The sequence below is a fragment of the Sander lucioperca genome, chromosome 22, assembly GCF_008315115.2.
Source record: "Sander lucioperca isolate FBNREF2018 chromosome 22, SLUC_FBN_1.2, whole genome shotgun sequence".
NCBI classification, from domain to species: Eukaryota; Metazoa; Chordata; class Actinopteri; order Perciformes; family Percidae; genus Sander; species Sander lucioperca.
This window is the reverse complement of record NC_050194.1, coordinates 4,092,104-4,107,988: the sequence shown is the minus strand read 5'-3', so window position 1 is coordinate 4,107,988 and position 15,885 is coordinate 4,092,104. Positions and strand designations below refer to the sequence as shown.

Here is a 15,885-nt window from a genome sequence, read left to right as displayed (position 1 = left end):
GGCACATTTACAGAAATGTTAATTATTGTGTATTGTCCTTTATAAAATAAAAAATAAGAATAGGGAAGAGAAGATAAATATATCACAATCACATTTATTAAAAAAGACTGATCAAAATAAAATACAAAGCTCAAACCCAGATCTGAAGAGAACACTTTGGTTCATTATAACTTATATTTTTAAACCTCTGAGCTTTGAACATTAAACACATAGCAGAATAGGAAGAGAAGTAGCATTCTTAGTCATAAACTATTTATGTACCTTTACATTTTATAACACAGTTATTGTATACATTTCAATAAAATACATATATCAGTTTATATTTATTAGAGTTCACCTACAGACCAGTTCTTAAAATATTATTACAACACAGCAGCCAACTTCAAAACCCAGAAATCCTGTGTGAAGAAATAACTAAACCACAGTGTGTGTGTGTGTGTGTGTGTGTGTGTGTGTGTGTGTTTCTCTGTGTATCTGCGTGTGTGTGTGTGTGTATGTGTGTGTGTGTGTGTGACTTTATCTTACCAGGAACTGCACTATATTTAGCTCCATATATTTGCTATAATGTTAACCTTTCTGATGCTCAGTTAAACAAACTTAAAGACTAAACATTGTTGACATTTTTCAAAATAAAAGGTTTTGAAGAAGTTTGTTTGAGAACATGACGTTGGAGACTTTATCTTACGAGTAACTGCACTTTGTTTACCTCAGTATATTGATCTTAGTTTTATATTTCACTTCTTATGTACGAGATGAAAGTAGTGTTCCTGTTTTTGACTTGATCTGTCAGTGACTGACTTTTAATTTGGTATTCTGATTCTGAGGTTTTGAATGCTGCACTGTGACTTTAATTCAGTATTTAAACACTGATGTTTTGCATCTTTCACAGATTGATAATTAAAGCAGAGTCCTACCTGATCTCCATAGCAACAGCAACATCATCAGCCGAGGCTCCATGTCCAGGTAGACCATCTGTCTCTTCTCGTATGTCGGACTTATCGTCTGTTTCTCTGCTCTTAAAATCTTCTGTTTCCTCTTCTGTTTTCCACACATGGTGTGTGTGTGTGTGTGATCTTTGACCTTTACCATACATTGGAATTTTCTAATGTTCACACACCAGCGATTTATTTTGAACATTATTAATACTAAAAACATTCAAACGTGTCCAACTTAAACACACAGACACACACACACAGACACAATGGACGCTGTCCACACACTGATTAAACACAACTTAAGCTTACCATAAACTAGAACAATCTGAACAGATTAAAGCGTGACACCATCTTACATCTAAAGACAATCTGTCATCATGTCTCTGAGTTTTTAGGCACAGACTAGAAGATTTTACTACCAAGATTTCAAACTTAAAACATTATCATGATTTCTACCATTTGTGTGAACAGTCTGTGTTACTAGCCTCTCTGTTAGTACGGCTGGAATCAGGAGTTTAAAGGGTTAAGTTGAAGAAAATGTTTGACAGGAGGAAAAAAGTGTTTCACAGCTTGCAATACTATCTGAGTGAGGCAAGTTAGTTTGCAGCTTCCTGTCAGAGAGGAACACATAAAGCTGATGAGATACTCTGTTATTATACAATGATCTGGGTGAATACTCAGTTCTGATTGGCTGCAGGGTGTCCATAAAAAAGTGTTATAGGACACCTACTAAAGGAGTTCTGGTGAAACTGACTGTTTACTGTTCTAAATGAATGCGCTACATTAAAACAAAAAGGAAATGTGAATCTGTTATTGCCAACACTGTGAGGTGCTTCAGTGCCTCGTCCTCTGAACACCACAGGATGGCGCTAACACACACTGCCCCTCTGAACTGACTTTGTTTCACAGCGAATAATGTAATCTCCCATCCTGTTCACTGTTCAGGTCATTACTTCAGGCTGCGTCCGACAGTAACGTTACATATTGCAGATAAAATTGTTCGTAAAAGTCGTTATATTGTTTTGGGGACAATGACATGGCTGATAGCTAGCTTGTCTTGTTGTTCAACATACTGTCAAATTATTTTTACTGATTGCCAACTGCACACAATGTTATTACTTTGAATCTTGCTAGCATAGTGTTAGCTTTCTGGCTCGTAGCTGAGCTGAAGGGTTCTACCAGCTAAATATCTCCCGTTGCTAGGGTGGCAAGTCGTATCTAAGGTAAGGTGACCAGATTTCTGAGACAAAATCCGGGGACATTTTCAGCTCAGAAGCGTAAATACCTCCAAAACAGGTAACGTTTTTATCTTTGTAAACTTAAAACGGGGACACTGCCCCAGGGGGGTCACTAGACCTAGAGCTGCACTGGGGAACAAGCTCCCCTAGGGGTGTCCATGGGCATGCTCCCCTGTAAGAACATTTTGTCTTTTTTAACGTTTTGCATCAATCTGGTGCACTTTGAAGAGAAATTCAGAGGTAAGACTTGATTATGCTTATCTATGGATGGAAATATTTGGGCTGTAGCCTGAACTATTTTAAACTTCAGACTTTTAACCATGCACACACAGGTGGAATAGTTTTTTCTTCATATTTTTGCATTAATGTCACTTGGAAGCATACCAGTAGAAATATATATATTCATATTTGTAAGTGGGATGTATATCAGTAAGTGGGATTGTCTGGAATCTGGCAATAAAATAACCATTATGGTGGGATACACTGGCTAAGCAATTTACAAAAATGTCTGTGCTGACATAAATAGTTTACATGAGAATACATTATAATTTTGTTGCAATTTCAAAACTGGATTACTCAGCAACCGCTTGTTGTACTGATGCATGTGTTGAGTGAAGAGTTTGTTAAATATTTCACAGACAGTAATGGTGTGCAGAGATTTATGCAGAATGCAAATATGATAACATTTCATGTAAGTTCAATGTTAATTTTCTCGCAAACCTGACACTAATATCATTGGAAAGCTTAGATTCTGGTTGAGGAGGTTGTGCCAGACTCAGGCCTTTGGCTGAGTCTCTGTCTGTCAGAGGGAGAGCAGGAGACGCTTGTGAAGAAGTCATTTCATGGCGCAGATTAACACTTTAGCATGCACTATATCCATGTCACATTCTCATTAGGGGCTGAGCCCCCCTAAAGGTCTGATCCTAGAATCGCCCCTGCTGCTACTTCATACTTGTACTCCACTACACATCAGAGGGAAATGTTGTAATGTTTACTGCACTACATTTATCTAACAGCTAAGGCTTTATTGCTTCACGCTGGGCTTGTTTCTGCAACAGCTCATTGAGTATCAGATACAATTAAAACTATTGAGGAAATATTTTCCTTTGACATTGGTCCAGTATTAAACGAGATCTCTGCAGTCGGCAACGGAGAAACAAGCTACAATGTAAGTTAATAGGACAATTGTCCAGCTTGTTACGTTCATAAAAGTGATTGTTTTGCCGCTGATAGACTCAGATTATTATTCTAAGTGTCTGACAACATTATGGAAAGGATTTCTAAGGAGGTCGACCTTTCTGTTAAAGAGTAAGATCCTTTTTTTAAAAGATAAATAGTCTGCAAAATTGCGTTCGCTAAACCCACCAGACAATGTAAATAAACAGTAATTTTAGCATCGTAAAATATGGACATTTTAGAACATATCTGAGCTCTGAGCAGCACTTGCTCTGGCTTGAGTTTGCGCATGTAGGGTGCGCGAGTCAGCGCGACTTTACGTTTGGTCAATGTTTTCTTTCTTTCATTCCAATTTCGGGTCTGTCAGTCACAGTGAAAACCGGGGACATTTCCGGGGACAGGTCACCGAAACCGGGGACGTCTGGTCACCCTAATCTAAGGTCCTTCCTATTTCCTGAAGGAGTGAACAACATTTGCATTGCATAAGAACCTTATGGGATGGGAATGATTGTTTTTCACCGCAGACATTTTGACTTGTCATAGTAGGAAAAGCACAGCTGAAATTGATAACCTTAATGATGGCTCAATTCAATCAAGTGTCCCAGTAAGCTATCTCAGTGAGTCAGCATGAACAATACCAGGACCTCTCCTAAGTGGAATGCAGCCATCATTAATGGTTTTGAACACACCTGTGCTTTTCCTACTATGACATGTCAACATGTCTGCTGAGAAAAAAGGTCTATTGGTCAAACCGTCAGGCGTAACCAGGGAAACAGAGTTATTGTTTGGAAAAACTTTAGATTTTGATTAAAATATAAACTTATCTTTTAAAAATATGTTATTTGGCAAGTGACCATGGTATAAGCAGGTTAATGCCCTTCGAGGTGTCCACTGACAGGTATTAATGGACCTTGTTGGACATTATCCATTACTTATTCAATTCAATTTTATTTATAGTATCAAATCATAACAAGAGTTATCTCGAGACACTTTACAGATAGAGTAGGTCTAGACCACACTCTATAATTTATAAAGACCCAACAATTCCAGTAATTCCCCCAAGAGCAAGCATTTAGTGCGACAGTGGCGAGGAAGAACTCCCTTTTAGGGAGAAACCTCTAAACCAGAGAAGGTAACACGTCGTTAACGTTGTAAAATGGTTCCTGTTTGGTTAGGGTTAGACACCAAACCTACTGAGTTACACACACACACACACACACACACACACACACACAAATACACGCACAGACAGATACACACACACACACACACACACACACACACACACACACACACACACACACACACAGACACACACACATATACACACAAAACAAGTATATATATATTTTTTTCCTAATAGAAATTTATCCAGTAATTGTTTAGTTGTTTACCGGGGCATTTAACTGACTTCTTACCGGGGCATTTAACTGACTTCTTACCGGGACATTTAACTGACTTCTTACCGGGGTCTAATTTATTAAACTGTGCGGTGAATTTGCGTCAGAAGTGGCGTACGGACGAAACATAGGACCTGAGGACGCACAGAAATATTCTGATTTATAAAACCGCGCGCACGCACATCCTACGCCAGTTTCCCTTTTTATGAGTCACAATCTAGTCTGTGTTCCATCCATCTGGCGTCAGTGTCGCCGTTTCTCATTTCACCCATTTCTGTGCGTATGCTGGGGTCAGAGTGTCCCTGGAGAAACGCACATTTTCAAGTTTGTCAAGTTTGCTTTTTATAAATCCTGTACGTCTTCTTTTGTGCGTACACCACGTTTTATAAATGAGACCCCAGGACATTTGGTGCTCTTATACCATTTCACCTTACTTCCTGCTTTGCTCCTGTCAGAACTACTACGGCAACTAGAGGGCGACACCACTACATACCTAAATATAGGTCAGAATTATGCTGGAACAAACATCATCTGGGAGCGTTTTTCAGGGGGAGGACAGGTCACTTTTGGTTCAGCTGGTCAGCTGATCTAATGATCAGATAGTACCTGATTGTTGGCAAAGCAAAGTATAAACAAGGTCCGTTTGCAGACACTAAGTTGCTCTTTGAGTTCTTAAAAGCTTGAGAGACTCAGATTTTAAACTATTTACAGACACACACAGACTCAAACCAACTTATTGTCATATAGAGATTTATATACAAAACAAGAAACTAATGTAAAACTTGTAGTCGAGTATAGGATATATTGACAAGGATGACAACCATGTCTAATTAAAGAAACACTCTTAAGATTATGAATAATCAGATATTTAAAGAGCAAGGTGTCTTAACAACTGACAGCTCAATGGCCTGAGAAACTGAACATGAACAAAGGCCTTGGATGAAACGCGAGCAAATTAATACATACCACAGAAATTGATATAATACCTCATGATAATAAAAGAGATTAACAATTCAGCAACACTTTAAGAGTGTAGTATACTAAAGCAATCAGTTACTTATTCAAGGCAATGCAATCGCTAAACAAGCCCACTTTTAAGAGTGTAATGAGAGGAATACAGATTATGCAACTTAACCCTTGTGTTGTCCTCCCGGGTGAAAACTGAAAACACTTTTTGTTGCTTTATTCAGCGTTTTCTATGCTTTCCCCCCAGCTACCGTGAGTGTATACACCCCTTAAACCAACTTATTACCACAAGTTTTACAATTGTTTTTTTCAAACTTCATGGTCAATAAACCTCATTTATGATTTGTTTATACCAAATTTTTGAGTTAAAAAGCAGAAATTATGAAATATTTTGACAATTGAGTCAAAATCCAAGGAAGTTTAGTTTTTTTTTTTTTTTTTTTCCAAATGCTGTAAAATATAATATAATCTGGAATTCAATGATCTTGCGAAGAATGTTGTATTGAACCAACTGTAGTGTTTGTTTTTGGGCAATTTGGCTAAAAGAAACCTATATTTTTTGTGTAGAAAGTTTGATAAACGGGTCAAGTTTGACTGCGAGGACAACAGGAGGGTTAAGATGATGATCTTTTTAAGAGTGTGATGAGAGGAATACAGATTATGCAACTTAATTGATTTGAAAGCTACATAATGATCAAAGCAAAAACACGGTAAAATAGTATGAAAGAAGAGGTGGTTACTCAAAGTTTCAGACAACGTAACGTGTGAACCGTGACCGTCTAAACCAGTGATTCTCAAACTTTTTTCAATAATGTACCCCATTTGAATTGTGTTTTTAAGCCAAGTACCCCCTGACCAGCGATTGATTTACCAAACAACAGCCATGTAACTGAAAAACTATTAAAATTTAAATGCTGATGAAAAAAGGCAACAAAAACTTTTAAAAAGTAACAAACTTAAGAAACAGCGACACGATCTTAGAAAAAAACACTCACATACCCCCTGCAGTCCTCCAAAGTACCCCTTGGGGTACACGTACCCCCATTTGAGAAACACTGGTCTAAACTATTGTCACTATACCCACGCTGCACTGTCGGCTCGCTTATATTTGTTTCTTGTTACTGCCGTCAATTGGTTTTATTATCGTTATTCATATTATTTTTATTTCCAATTAAATCTATGACCTACGACCTCAATGGGGATATTTCCAGAGCGTTTCTTTGTGGACGCTCTGTCCCCCTCTGTCGCTACAACTCTGAATTTGCACTTTTTTTTGTTTATCTCTCTTAACGGAATTGTTCCATATGGACGTTACTACTAGTTGCAAAAAAACCTGGTTGGATTATCACTTAAGACTAAGAGGAGACATGAAACCAAAGATGCTTTTCTCTTCCTGTTGTCTCATCGGTATTAGTTTAAAGGGAACATCTGTGAAACAATTTAAAATCATTGACTGAGTTGATATGCAGTGGTGTGGCAGCTGAGAAATCCATTTGTATGTGAGATGAGCTCTTTGGAGGTCCTACTCTGCTGCCTGCGCTCCTTCCTCTTCAGCTGGCGCTCCTTCAGCTCTGCTAACACCGAGGTTATAATCCAGCTCGATGTTCTCCTGCGGGCCCGACATCTGCCCCCTGGTGGCCCGGACCTGAGATGACAGCACACAGATATGAGTTACCGCATCACTCCTTTTCTTAAAGCAACATCAAAGCACTTTTCCTCTTTGGTCCCCCTACAGGTTGGAAGCGGAATTGTCCATTACCGCTGTCTGTTGTAGTTTCTTATGTCTCATTGGAACTACAGATCGGCTACCCGATCTGGCAAACTTGCATAGTGCGGTTATAGCCGATAGAGGGCCGCAAAGCGAATGCAGAAGTGCCGTTCACCCTGTTACGAGTTGACGAACCACTGAAACGATTTTGGCAACATTATTTTAAGGTACAAAAGCATCTTTGGTGTTGGCTTTAAGTTCAATAAACACAAGCTTCATTTCAACCAGTCCTCTAAACAAACGAGACGTGTACGGTAGAGCTGTAATCAGGCTTTAAAACTTAGGCCCGACAAGGTGCAAGCCCAACAAGTACATTTTGATTGACAGCATTTTTAAAAGCCTGAACCCGTTTACAGCCTGACATTATTCAAATGTTCACACACATCAGCTCTTTTGCCTTTTGTCAAGAATGAGTCATTTCTCATTATGCACATGGACAAAAATTTTCCACACCTCAGACTTTGCTTTCTTTGCCGGTGCAACCAAAACGTAATCGCCAGAGGCCAGCCTCCTCAGTATCAATTTTTCGCGCTAATCGAAACACATCACCAACCGCTCATTTACCACGCAACCCGGAGCCTCTAATCAAACGAGACGTGTACGATACCTTCATGATGAAATAGATGACAATGGTGAACAACAGCAGAGTCAGCGGCAGGACGACCAGTCTGATGATAACAGCTGCTGGATCTGATGAAACACATTCACAACATTAGATCGCATCAGCTCAACAGCCCCCATTAACCATCAGTGTTGGGCAAGTTACTTTTAAAAAGTAATTAGTTACAGTTACTAGTTACTTCTTCCAAAAAGTAATTAAATGAGTTATTCAGTTACAACTTATTAGTAACTAGTCACTTCAGAAAGTAACTATTGCGTTACTTTCAAGTACATTTTTAAATGCTCAAATGTGACCCCACCTCCACCTACCCCTCTTTAATGGAACTTAAAATACATGTGTATGTTCAATTATTTATGATAAATCTGAATATTATAATGAAATGGACACTTAATACAATACATTATTAACAGAAACGATGTACACAAATCTAAACTATTTTAATGTTGCTGTGGAGCAAATGGAGACTGGCCTCCAATCAAATGCCATGTATGTAGATATTATGTTTATATAGTGGATCGATACCAATAACACAACACCTCAACAGGCCACAACTGGGCAAAATTAAATTATGCTTGTTAAGCACTATACCAAAAATAAATAATGAATATATACACTCTTTGTAGTGCAAATAACGTAACTGGCCTGATGTTTATACTTGTGCGCTGGTGTGTGCGTCGAGCCAGCGTGTGTGTGTGTGGGGAGTAGGTGGTAGAGCGAGGGAGAAGTGAGAGAGTGACGGCGATTAGCTTTCGAGCGAGTACCGACTCTAGTCATATAGTGAGAGAAACAAAGTGTCTCCCCTGTTCTTTCTGACCACGGTGGAAAATCTGGAGCAGGAAAAGTTAACCCTCTCCTTGATTTCATAACACCATACCTGTCTCTCTCTCGTTGACTGACTCGCTTGTGTTGTTCGTTGTGTGTCTGACTATGCGTGCTTTCGAACACCCGCCCAACTCTACCTCTTATTGGCTCACCATGACATTTCACTCAACCTCAGCCAATGGTCAGCATGTATGCGCTTGTGTCGTGCACTGCCCACTAACCAAGGAAGAACAGTAAAAAAAAGTCTTTGCCTCTCGGCTCAGACTCAGAGATCTAGTTGGTCTGATGAAAAAAAAAACAGCTTCAAATATAGTAACGCGCCGCATTTTTTGGCAGTAACGGCGTTATTAAGATGGGAAGAGTAATCAATTAGATTACTCGTTGCCAAAAAAAAGTAACGCCGTTATTCCCATCACTGTTAACCATAACCTTCAGTGACTTTAAATACCAGAAAATCACTTATGAAGTTAACTAAAGTCGACCTATTCTCTCCTGAATGTCCCCGTCTGGTTGAGTTTTAACAATCAACATCGTCACATTGAACCACAACAGGAACAATCCTACTTCTCCACCCTTCAGGACGCCATTGTCCTGGATAACTTTACAGTTCACACCAGAAGAAAGGAAGACACTGGAAAATCAATGTCATATATGATGTCACTGATGGACTTACGTAAACAAGTGAGCTCCAGGACGGAAGAAGACGAAAACAATGGTGTTACACACTCCCTCAGAGCAGATCCAGACTGAACACAGTCGTGGTTGATCTTCCATGCAGATCTGTTAGAGGAGTCATCTCTCCTTCCTGCTGAAAGAGCAGAGCTACAGCTCAGCTTTCTACAGTAAACAGATGCTGATTCCTTCGGGGTCTGGTCAGAGCCATCTACTGGTTTCCAGTCTCCCTGTTTCACCTCCAGTGTTCCAGTACAGCGACTCCATCCTCCCACCAACCTGACAGGATCTAACAGAAACAAGGGAGTCATCAGCAAACGGATAAAGGGAGTTTCATTAGAACAGAAATGAACCAAATCAAAGATGCAGCTCCTCTTCTACCTGAGCAGGTGAGTCCAACAGCTTTTCCAGATGAGCAGTTGTTTCTGTCTGAGCTTTTACAGTGCAGGAGAGCAGACTCGTTGCCTCCACACTGGAACTCTTTCGTCCACATTGGAGCCTCCACTTCTCCATAGAGCGCCCCCTGGAGGACTGAAGGAGCCCCACAGCCAAGCTCCCTACAGACCACCTCTGCATCCTGCTGGTCAAAGTCATCTTCACACACTGAGGACCAGCGCTGGGTAGACTGGTTAGTCTTCACCTCCAGTCTGCCTGAGCACAGACTGGTCCCATTCACCAGCCTGACAGAGTCTGGAGAGATAGAATTTAAACTTCAAAACTGCTCTTTATTTGTGACAATAGTATGTAGACATAACTGTAAATGCATACATAGATGTTGCCTGAAAAGTCTTAAGGCAGTTACACACCTGGCCGATAATCGGCCGTCTGACAGTTTGGCGAGGTCGGTGACTTGAGTCTGTTTGGTGTGTTCCGTGCCGGCGTCCGTTGGAGGAGCCGTCGGCCTTCATTTTTGGCCGACCTGACATGCTCAGTCGGAGACAGGGCAGTCGGGACTCACGTGGAAATGCGGGATGACCGTGACTAAGCCTCTCAAAATCTGATGAAAATCTTTTAAACTGACCTTTGTCGATCTGAAATTAAGACAGATTCAGCAACTGTATGGCCTATTTCTCGCTTAAAATGTTTTCAGAAACACGTTTCGGTGAACTATTTTAGTAAAATATGAGATCGTATTCTGAACGAGTCGCCATTAATGGTCTCCGGATGCGGCTTCCGGAAGCAGCAGCCAGACCCACGTAATGCGTTCGTCCAATCAGCTGCTGGTTTTCATTTTATGGTCGACAATACAGATTAGCGCCTCCTGCTGTTATGGAGACGTATTGCGTCTCGTCTCTTCGGTGTGTTCTGAGGCACTTTTTTGACCAACTCGAGGAGACTGATCAGTCCAACTGCCTTTTCTGCCAACAGTCGGCCGTCTGGTTAGTGTATAACGGCCATTAAGTGCACTGCTCCCAGAGAGGCACAGTGCAAGCAGACAAATATTCACACACATTTGCAAATAGTTTTGCTACAATAGTACCTAAGCAGGTGATCTCCATGATGGAGGAAGATGAACCTGATGTTGCACACTCTCTCAGGGTAGATCCAGACTGAATACAGTTAGGACTGATCTTCCATGCAGATTTGGAAAAGGACTCATTTCTTATTCCTGTTGAAACAGCAGAGCCACAGTCCAGCGCTCCACAGACTACCGCTGCTTCCTTCAGGGTCCAATCAGAGACATCTACTGGTCTCCAGTCTCCTTGTTTCACCTCCAGTGTTCCTGCACAGTGGCTGGATCCTCCAACCAACCTGACAGGCTCTGAACAGAAACAAGTGAGTCGTCAGCAAATGATAAAGCGAGTTTCATTAGAACAGAAATGAACTAAATTAAAGCTGTAGCTCCCCTTCTACCTGAGTAGGTGAGTCCAACAGCTTTTCCAAGTGAGCAGGATTGTTAATTTGCTGCATATCAGGTGCCATTTCATTAGCTTGTATATTCCCCTCGTAGCTCAGGGGAATTGCCAAACAGCAGCAAGAGCCTCGGTCCACACATAGAAGATGCCTATAATACAGGTTATACTACTCGTGGCAAGTTGCCCTCCAGGGGAATGGCCACATTAAAGTTTGTCCTGCCGACACGAACATAGTACATTCTTGCATCAGACTCTGTATCTAATGTGGTTTGGTTGGGACATTTTTGTCACTCCCTAATGTCCTGAGCCTGGTGTCAGATCAGAGCCTAGATTCCAAATATCAACGCTCTACATATTCTACATTCAGATAACGTGAGGCAACACACTGTATTGAGGAATTCTGATACAGAAGCAGCTTCAACATTAGTACAGTCTGCAAGTTCTTAACAATGATTTAGATACAAATATATCCGCATCTGTCATGTTGCTGAGCAGACCTCGGAGTCTCAACATTTCCTACCAAATAAGGAGTTTTTTACTGAAAACATATCAGATTACATTTATATGAAGAAACTGGAAAGATCAGATGTCAGTGATGGGCTTACCTAGGCAGGTGATCTTCATGATGGAGGAAGAGGAACCTGATATTACGCACTCTCTCAGGGTATACCCAGAGTGAATACAGTTAGGACTGATCTCCCATGCAGATTTGGATAAGGACTCATTTCTTATTCCTGCTGAAAGAGCAGAGCCACAGTCCAGCTCTTCACAGACTATTGCTGCTTCCTTCAGGGTCCAATCAGAGCCATCCACTGGTCTCCAGTCTCCTTGTTTCACCTCCAGTGTTCCTGCACAGCGACTGGATCCTCCCACCAACCTGACAGGATCTTAACAGAAACCAACAATTCATCAGCAAATGACTAAAGTGAGTTTCATTAGAACAGAAATGAACCAAATCAAAGCTGCCGCTCATCTTCTACCTGAGCAGGTGAGTCTAACAGCTTTTCCAGAGGAGCAGTTGTTTCTATCTGAGCCTGAGCTTCTACAGTCCAGGAGAGCAGACTCGTTGCCTCCACACTGGAACTCTTTGGTCCTCATTGGAGGCTCCACTTCTCCATAGAGCGCCCCCTGGAGGACTGAAGGAGCCCCACAGCCAAGCTCCCTACAGACCACCTCTGCATCCTGCCGGTGAAAGTCATCTTCACACACTGAAGACCAGCGCTGGGTAGACTGGTTGGTCTTCACCTCCAGTCTGCCTGAGCACAGACTGGTCCCATTCACCAGCCTGACAAACACTAGGGGAGGGAAAGAGCACATTCATACACTGACACAAACCTTTATGTGTAAAAAATTCTTAAAATAGCTATGTTTTGAACGTTTCTTACTTTTACACCATCTTGTGGTAGCAAGAAGAATAACAGCAATGCATAATGAAGAATGAAAACATCTACAACCTTAAAAGGACATGTAACTTAGGCAAACCTTAGATCTTCTGGTAACTTGTGCAGTATAGAGAAACTAAATGACATGTTTGATGGTTTTTTTGCTCCCAGCGTTACAGAGAGGAGCAGTTGGAGAAACCACTTCAAGAGGGGTCAGCTCCAGCGTCCCGTGGCATAAACACTTTCTCTGTGTAGCGCTACGCGTTTTGTTGCATACATTTTAATATCGGATCATTTCTTTTCAATTTGGGCCATGGTCCGGCCTCTGAGGCTGCGTCTGCAACATGTTGTCACTTTACAGCTGTTTTAGTGTTAGTAATGCCCACTGTGCCCTCCAAACATATTTTCCTCTTTTCCACCTCTCTAACAAGAACTACAACTTAACATTGAGTGAAAGTCCTTTGTTTTGTTTTCCTCTGTGTGCATGATGTCTGTATGATTGAATATTAATTTGGGGCGTTTCACTGCCTATTTAAAGACAATAATGGGCGTGACATGAAGCTGCCAAAGCTTAGTCTGAATCAGTGGAAGTACATTTCCAGGATAGTTGTCTGTTATCCATCCCTCACCTTCTGCTCTCGATGTGTTGCCGTTCTTAAAATCCCTTCGCTTCGGGAATTAACAACATTCGAGCTAGAAAGCTACTTGCTGAAAAGGTCAAGTTTTGAAGAAAATGTGGATGGGAAATTATTGTGAAGATTTACAAAGAATATTTTTAGGTCATTGCCTCTCTAACTGGGATGTTTTGGGAGCGATTGGTGGGATTGCTGTGAATGACGTACACACGGAGATACACTGGTAAGAGCTAATGAGGTTTAACCACCTCCTATCCCAGAATGTATCTGTGGTTTAATCAGACTTTACTTCACAGCGCTGTGGACATAGGTCTGACAGGGAGACACTACACTGCTTTTAAAACCTACCTTGATATCTTGCGATTGATTCTGATACAGGTGGATCAATATGGTGTGAACATGTATTGTTTAATGATGGTGGACTTTTCCTACCTAAGCTATTAGAGCTCTTACAGATGTTGATGGTGAGGAAGTCGGCAATGTCCAGGAGGGATGAGAAGTCACTGACAGAGTACATGTGAATTTCTTCAGGATCGGAGGCAATGTAACTTAGCTGCTCCTTGTTAGCATCCTTCACACCTGAGATAAAAATGTGTATTAATACTGTGCCAAAACCTCAGACCCAAATAAAACAAAACTTGGGTTACTTGACATGTAATTGTGGTTTCCTGATTCCTAAACTAAACCTATTATGACGCGGCGCAGGGAATTAGAGGACCCAAAAGCAGAGATACGGCAGGCAGGCAGGAGAAGGTTTGAGCTCGAGGGTTTATTAACACAAAAAAACCCTCACAAGAACAAAAGATCACAGGGAAAACTCTAAATACAGGCACATCGGTAAAACACTGGAACAAACTGACCAGGCAAGACACGAACACAAACAACGATCTGACAAGAGACAAAGGAAACAGAGGCTAAAAAAACTAGGTAACGAGCAAACACGAGACAGGTGACACCTGGGCTGAGGAACAGGTGGAGCACATTAGACAATCACACAGGCGGGAAAACACAAGACAGGAAGTAAGACTAGAAAACACGAGGGAGAAAACAGGAACTTCAAAATAAAACAGGAAACAGAAACATACACTACTAGAATATTACACAATCAAAATATACACAACAGGGAACAGAAATATACAGAATCAATATACAAAACAGGAAACATACAGAAATATGCAAACAGGCAACATAAATACAAACAACCCCAACAGAAATATCCATAACCACAACACCTATGACAGACTATACTGGTTGTTTTCCATTGTCAGAGCCATGGTAACCATTATTTGATTAACATTCACTTTAAGTTTGTGTTGATGTTCTGAGGCAAGATAGTTTAAGGCCTTATATATTTTGTGCAGTTTTGATATTTAATTCATTTTAGTCACTTTTGTCCATACAGTTGTCCTGTTCCTCCTCATTTTATTATCAATGTGCTCTGAAATGCACTTTGAAAATGTGTGTTTTCGATGGTTATTTCTGAAAAATAAATTTGCTTGGTTTAAATTCTATAAAAGTGGGGCGTGACTTAATGACCATAGGAAAATGTGGGTCACAGGGTGAGACCAGTTGAGACCCCCTGTGATAAAGCATACCCCACATCTTTAGCTTGACTTTTGCCTTTTGGGCAGCCGTTGGTTTTAGTTCAATTTAGTTCACTATTGAAATCAATTTGCAAAGACGCTACTTCCACAATGCGTGTTTCAGGAAGCACGGAAGGGAGGGGACAGGATGAGGAGGAGGGAGGGGCAAGCCTGCCAAAGTTTTCTTTGACAATACTTAGAACGTCAACAAGAAGTAATGTCACCCGACATCGCTTAGAGCACCTTTAAGAGACGAGCTGCAAATGTTTTCATTGTGACAAACCTGAAATACCATTTTCAATTCATATTGATGTAACTTTTTCAGAGCTTATCCCATGACTTTCTCGCTATTTAAACTGAAATGAAATCACCAATAGCGAAGATCTCAATGCCGGCGTCCTTCACTTTCTGTGAGGGGAGGATTACGTCATCTGTGGACTTTCCATCAGTGATCAAGACAGCAATCTTTTTGGAGTCTGCTCGCATTCCCACATTGGGTTTAAAGTTGTTTTGAAGGGTGTAGTTCAGAGCACTTCCTGTATAACAGTGATAAAGAAGTGACAAAAGCCACAGAGAGAAGTTGAGGGAGTTATTATGGGCGCACCTCGTTCCAGAAGTAAAAACTGAATTAACTTTCTCATAGACTGTTAAGGGACTGTGTAACAATACTGTATGGTAATAATAATAAAATTATTTATTGATAAAGTCAAAGGTACAAAATGCCTAACATTGTGTCACCACTACACATACTATACTTTAAATATTTAATGTAATTATCCATCCATCCATCTTCATCCGCTTATCCGGTATCGGGTCACAGGGGTAGCAGC

At 40.8% G+C, this 15,885-nt stretch overlaps 3 protein-coding genes across 3 annotated transcripts; all 3 read right to left on the bottom strand.

Annotated features, from left to right (window-relative positions):
* Positions 1 to 7,237: 7,237 nt before the first annotated feature.
* On the bottom strand, positions 7,238 to 11,694 carry LOC116063127 (scavenger receptor cysteine-rich type 1 protein M130-like). The gene is made up of 6 exons (XM_035997835.1): positions 11,640 to 11,694; positions 11,080 to 11,361; positions 9,981 to 10,289; positions 9,601 to 9,888; positions 8,091 to 8,173; positions 7,238 to 7,360 (listed from the first exon to the last, which is right to left on the bottom strand). The coding sequence occupies exons 1-6, from the start codon at positions 11,692 to 11,694 to the stop codon at positions 7,238 to 7,240; spliced, it is 1,140 nt and encodes a 379-aa protein (XP_035853728.1).
* A 343-nt stretch (positions 11,695 to 12,037) lies between these two features.
* On the bottom strand, positions 12,038 to 12,801 carry LOC118494294 (scavenger receptor cysteine-rich type 1 protein M130-like). Its single transcript, XM_035997834.1, has 2 exons — positions 12,436 to 12,801; positions 12,038 to 12,342 (listed from the first exon to the last, which is right to left on the bottom strand). The coding sequence occupies exons 1-2, from the start codon at positions 12,770 to 12,772 to the stop codon at positions 12,038 to 12,040; spliced, it is 642 nt and encodes a 213-aa protein (XP_035853727.1). The 5' UTR covers positions 12,773 to 12,801.
* A 961-nt stretch (positions 12,802 to 13,762) lies between these two features.
* LOC118494293 (collagen alpha-1(XII) chain-like) lies at positions 13,763 to 15,617 on the bottom strand. Its single transcript, XM_035997832.1, has 3 exons — positions 15,427 to 15,617; positions 13,905 to 14,051; positions 13,763 to 13,770 (listed from the first exon to the last, which is right to left on the bottom strand). Exons 1-3 carry the CDS (start codon positions 15,539 to 15,541, stop codon positions 13,763 to 13,765), a joined length of 270 nt encoding a protein of 89 aa, XP_035853725.1. The 5' UTR covers positions 15,542 to 15,617.
* Positions 15,618 to 15,885: the final 268 nt, after the last annotated feature.

Bases quoted from the DNA above. Each gene is read 5' to 3' on its own strand.
- LOC116063127 (XM_035997835.1), bottom strand. From the start codon at position 11,694: ATGTACTATGTTCGTGTCGGCAGGACAAACTTTAATGTGGCCATTCCC. The intron at 9,889-9,980 runs GTAGAAGAGGAG...TGTTTCTGTTAG, and splicing joins TGTTGGACTCACCTGCTCAG to ATCCTGTCAGGTTGGTGGGA. The intron at 8,174-9,600 runs GTAAGTCCATCA...GTGTTTCATCAG, and splicing joins CCTGGAGCTCACTTGTTTAC to ATCCAGCAGCTGTTATCATC.
- LOC118494294 (XM_035997834.1), bottom strand. From the start codon at position 12,772: ATGTGCTCTTTCCCTCCCCTAGTGTTTGTCAGGCTGGTGAATGGGACC. The intron at 12,343-12,435 runs GTAGAAGATGAG...GTTTCTGTTAAG, and splicing joins TGTTAGACTCACCTGCTCAG to ATCCTGTCAGGTTGGTGGGA.
- LOC118494293 (XM_035997832.1), bottom strand. From the start codon at position 15,541: ATGCGAGCAGACTCCAAAAAGATTGCTGTCTTGATCACTGATGGAAAG. The intron at 14,052-15,426 runs GTGATTTCATTT...TTTTTATCTCAG, and splicing joins CATTGAGATCTTCGCTATTG to GTGTGAAGGATGCTAACAAG.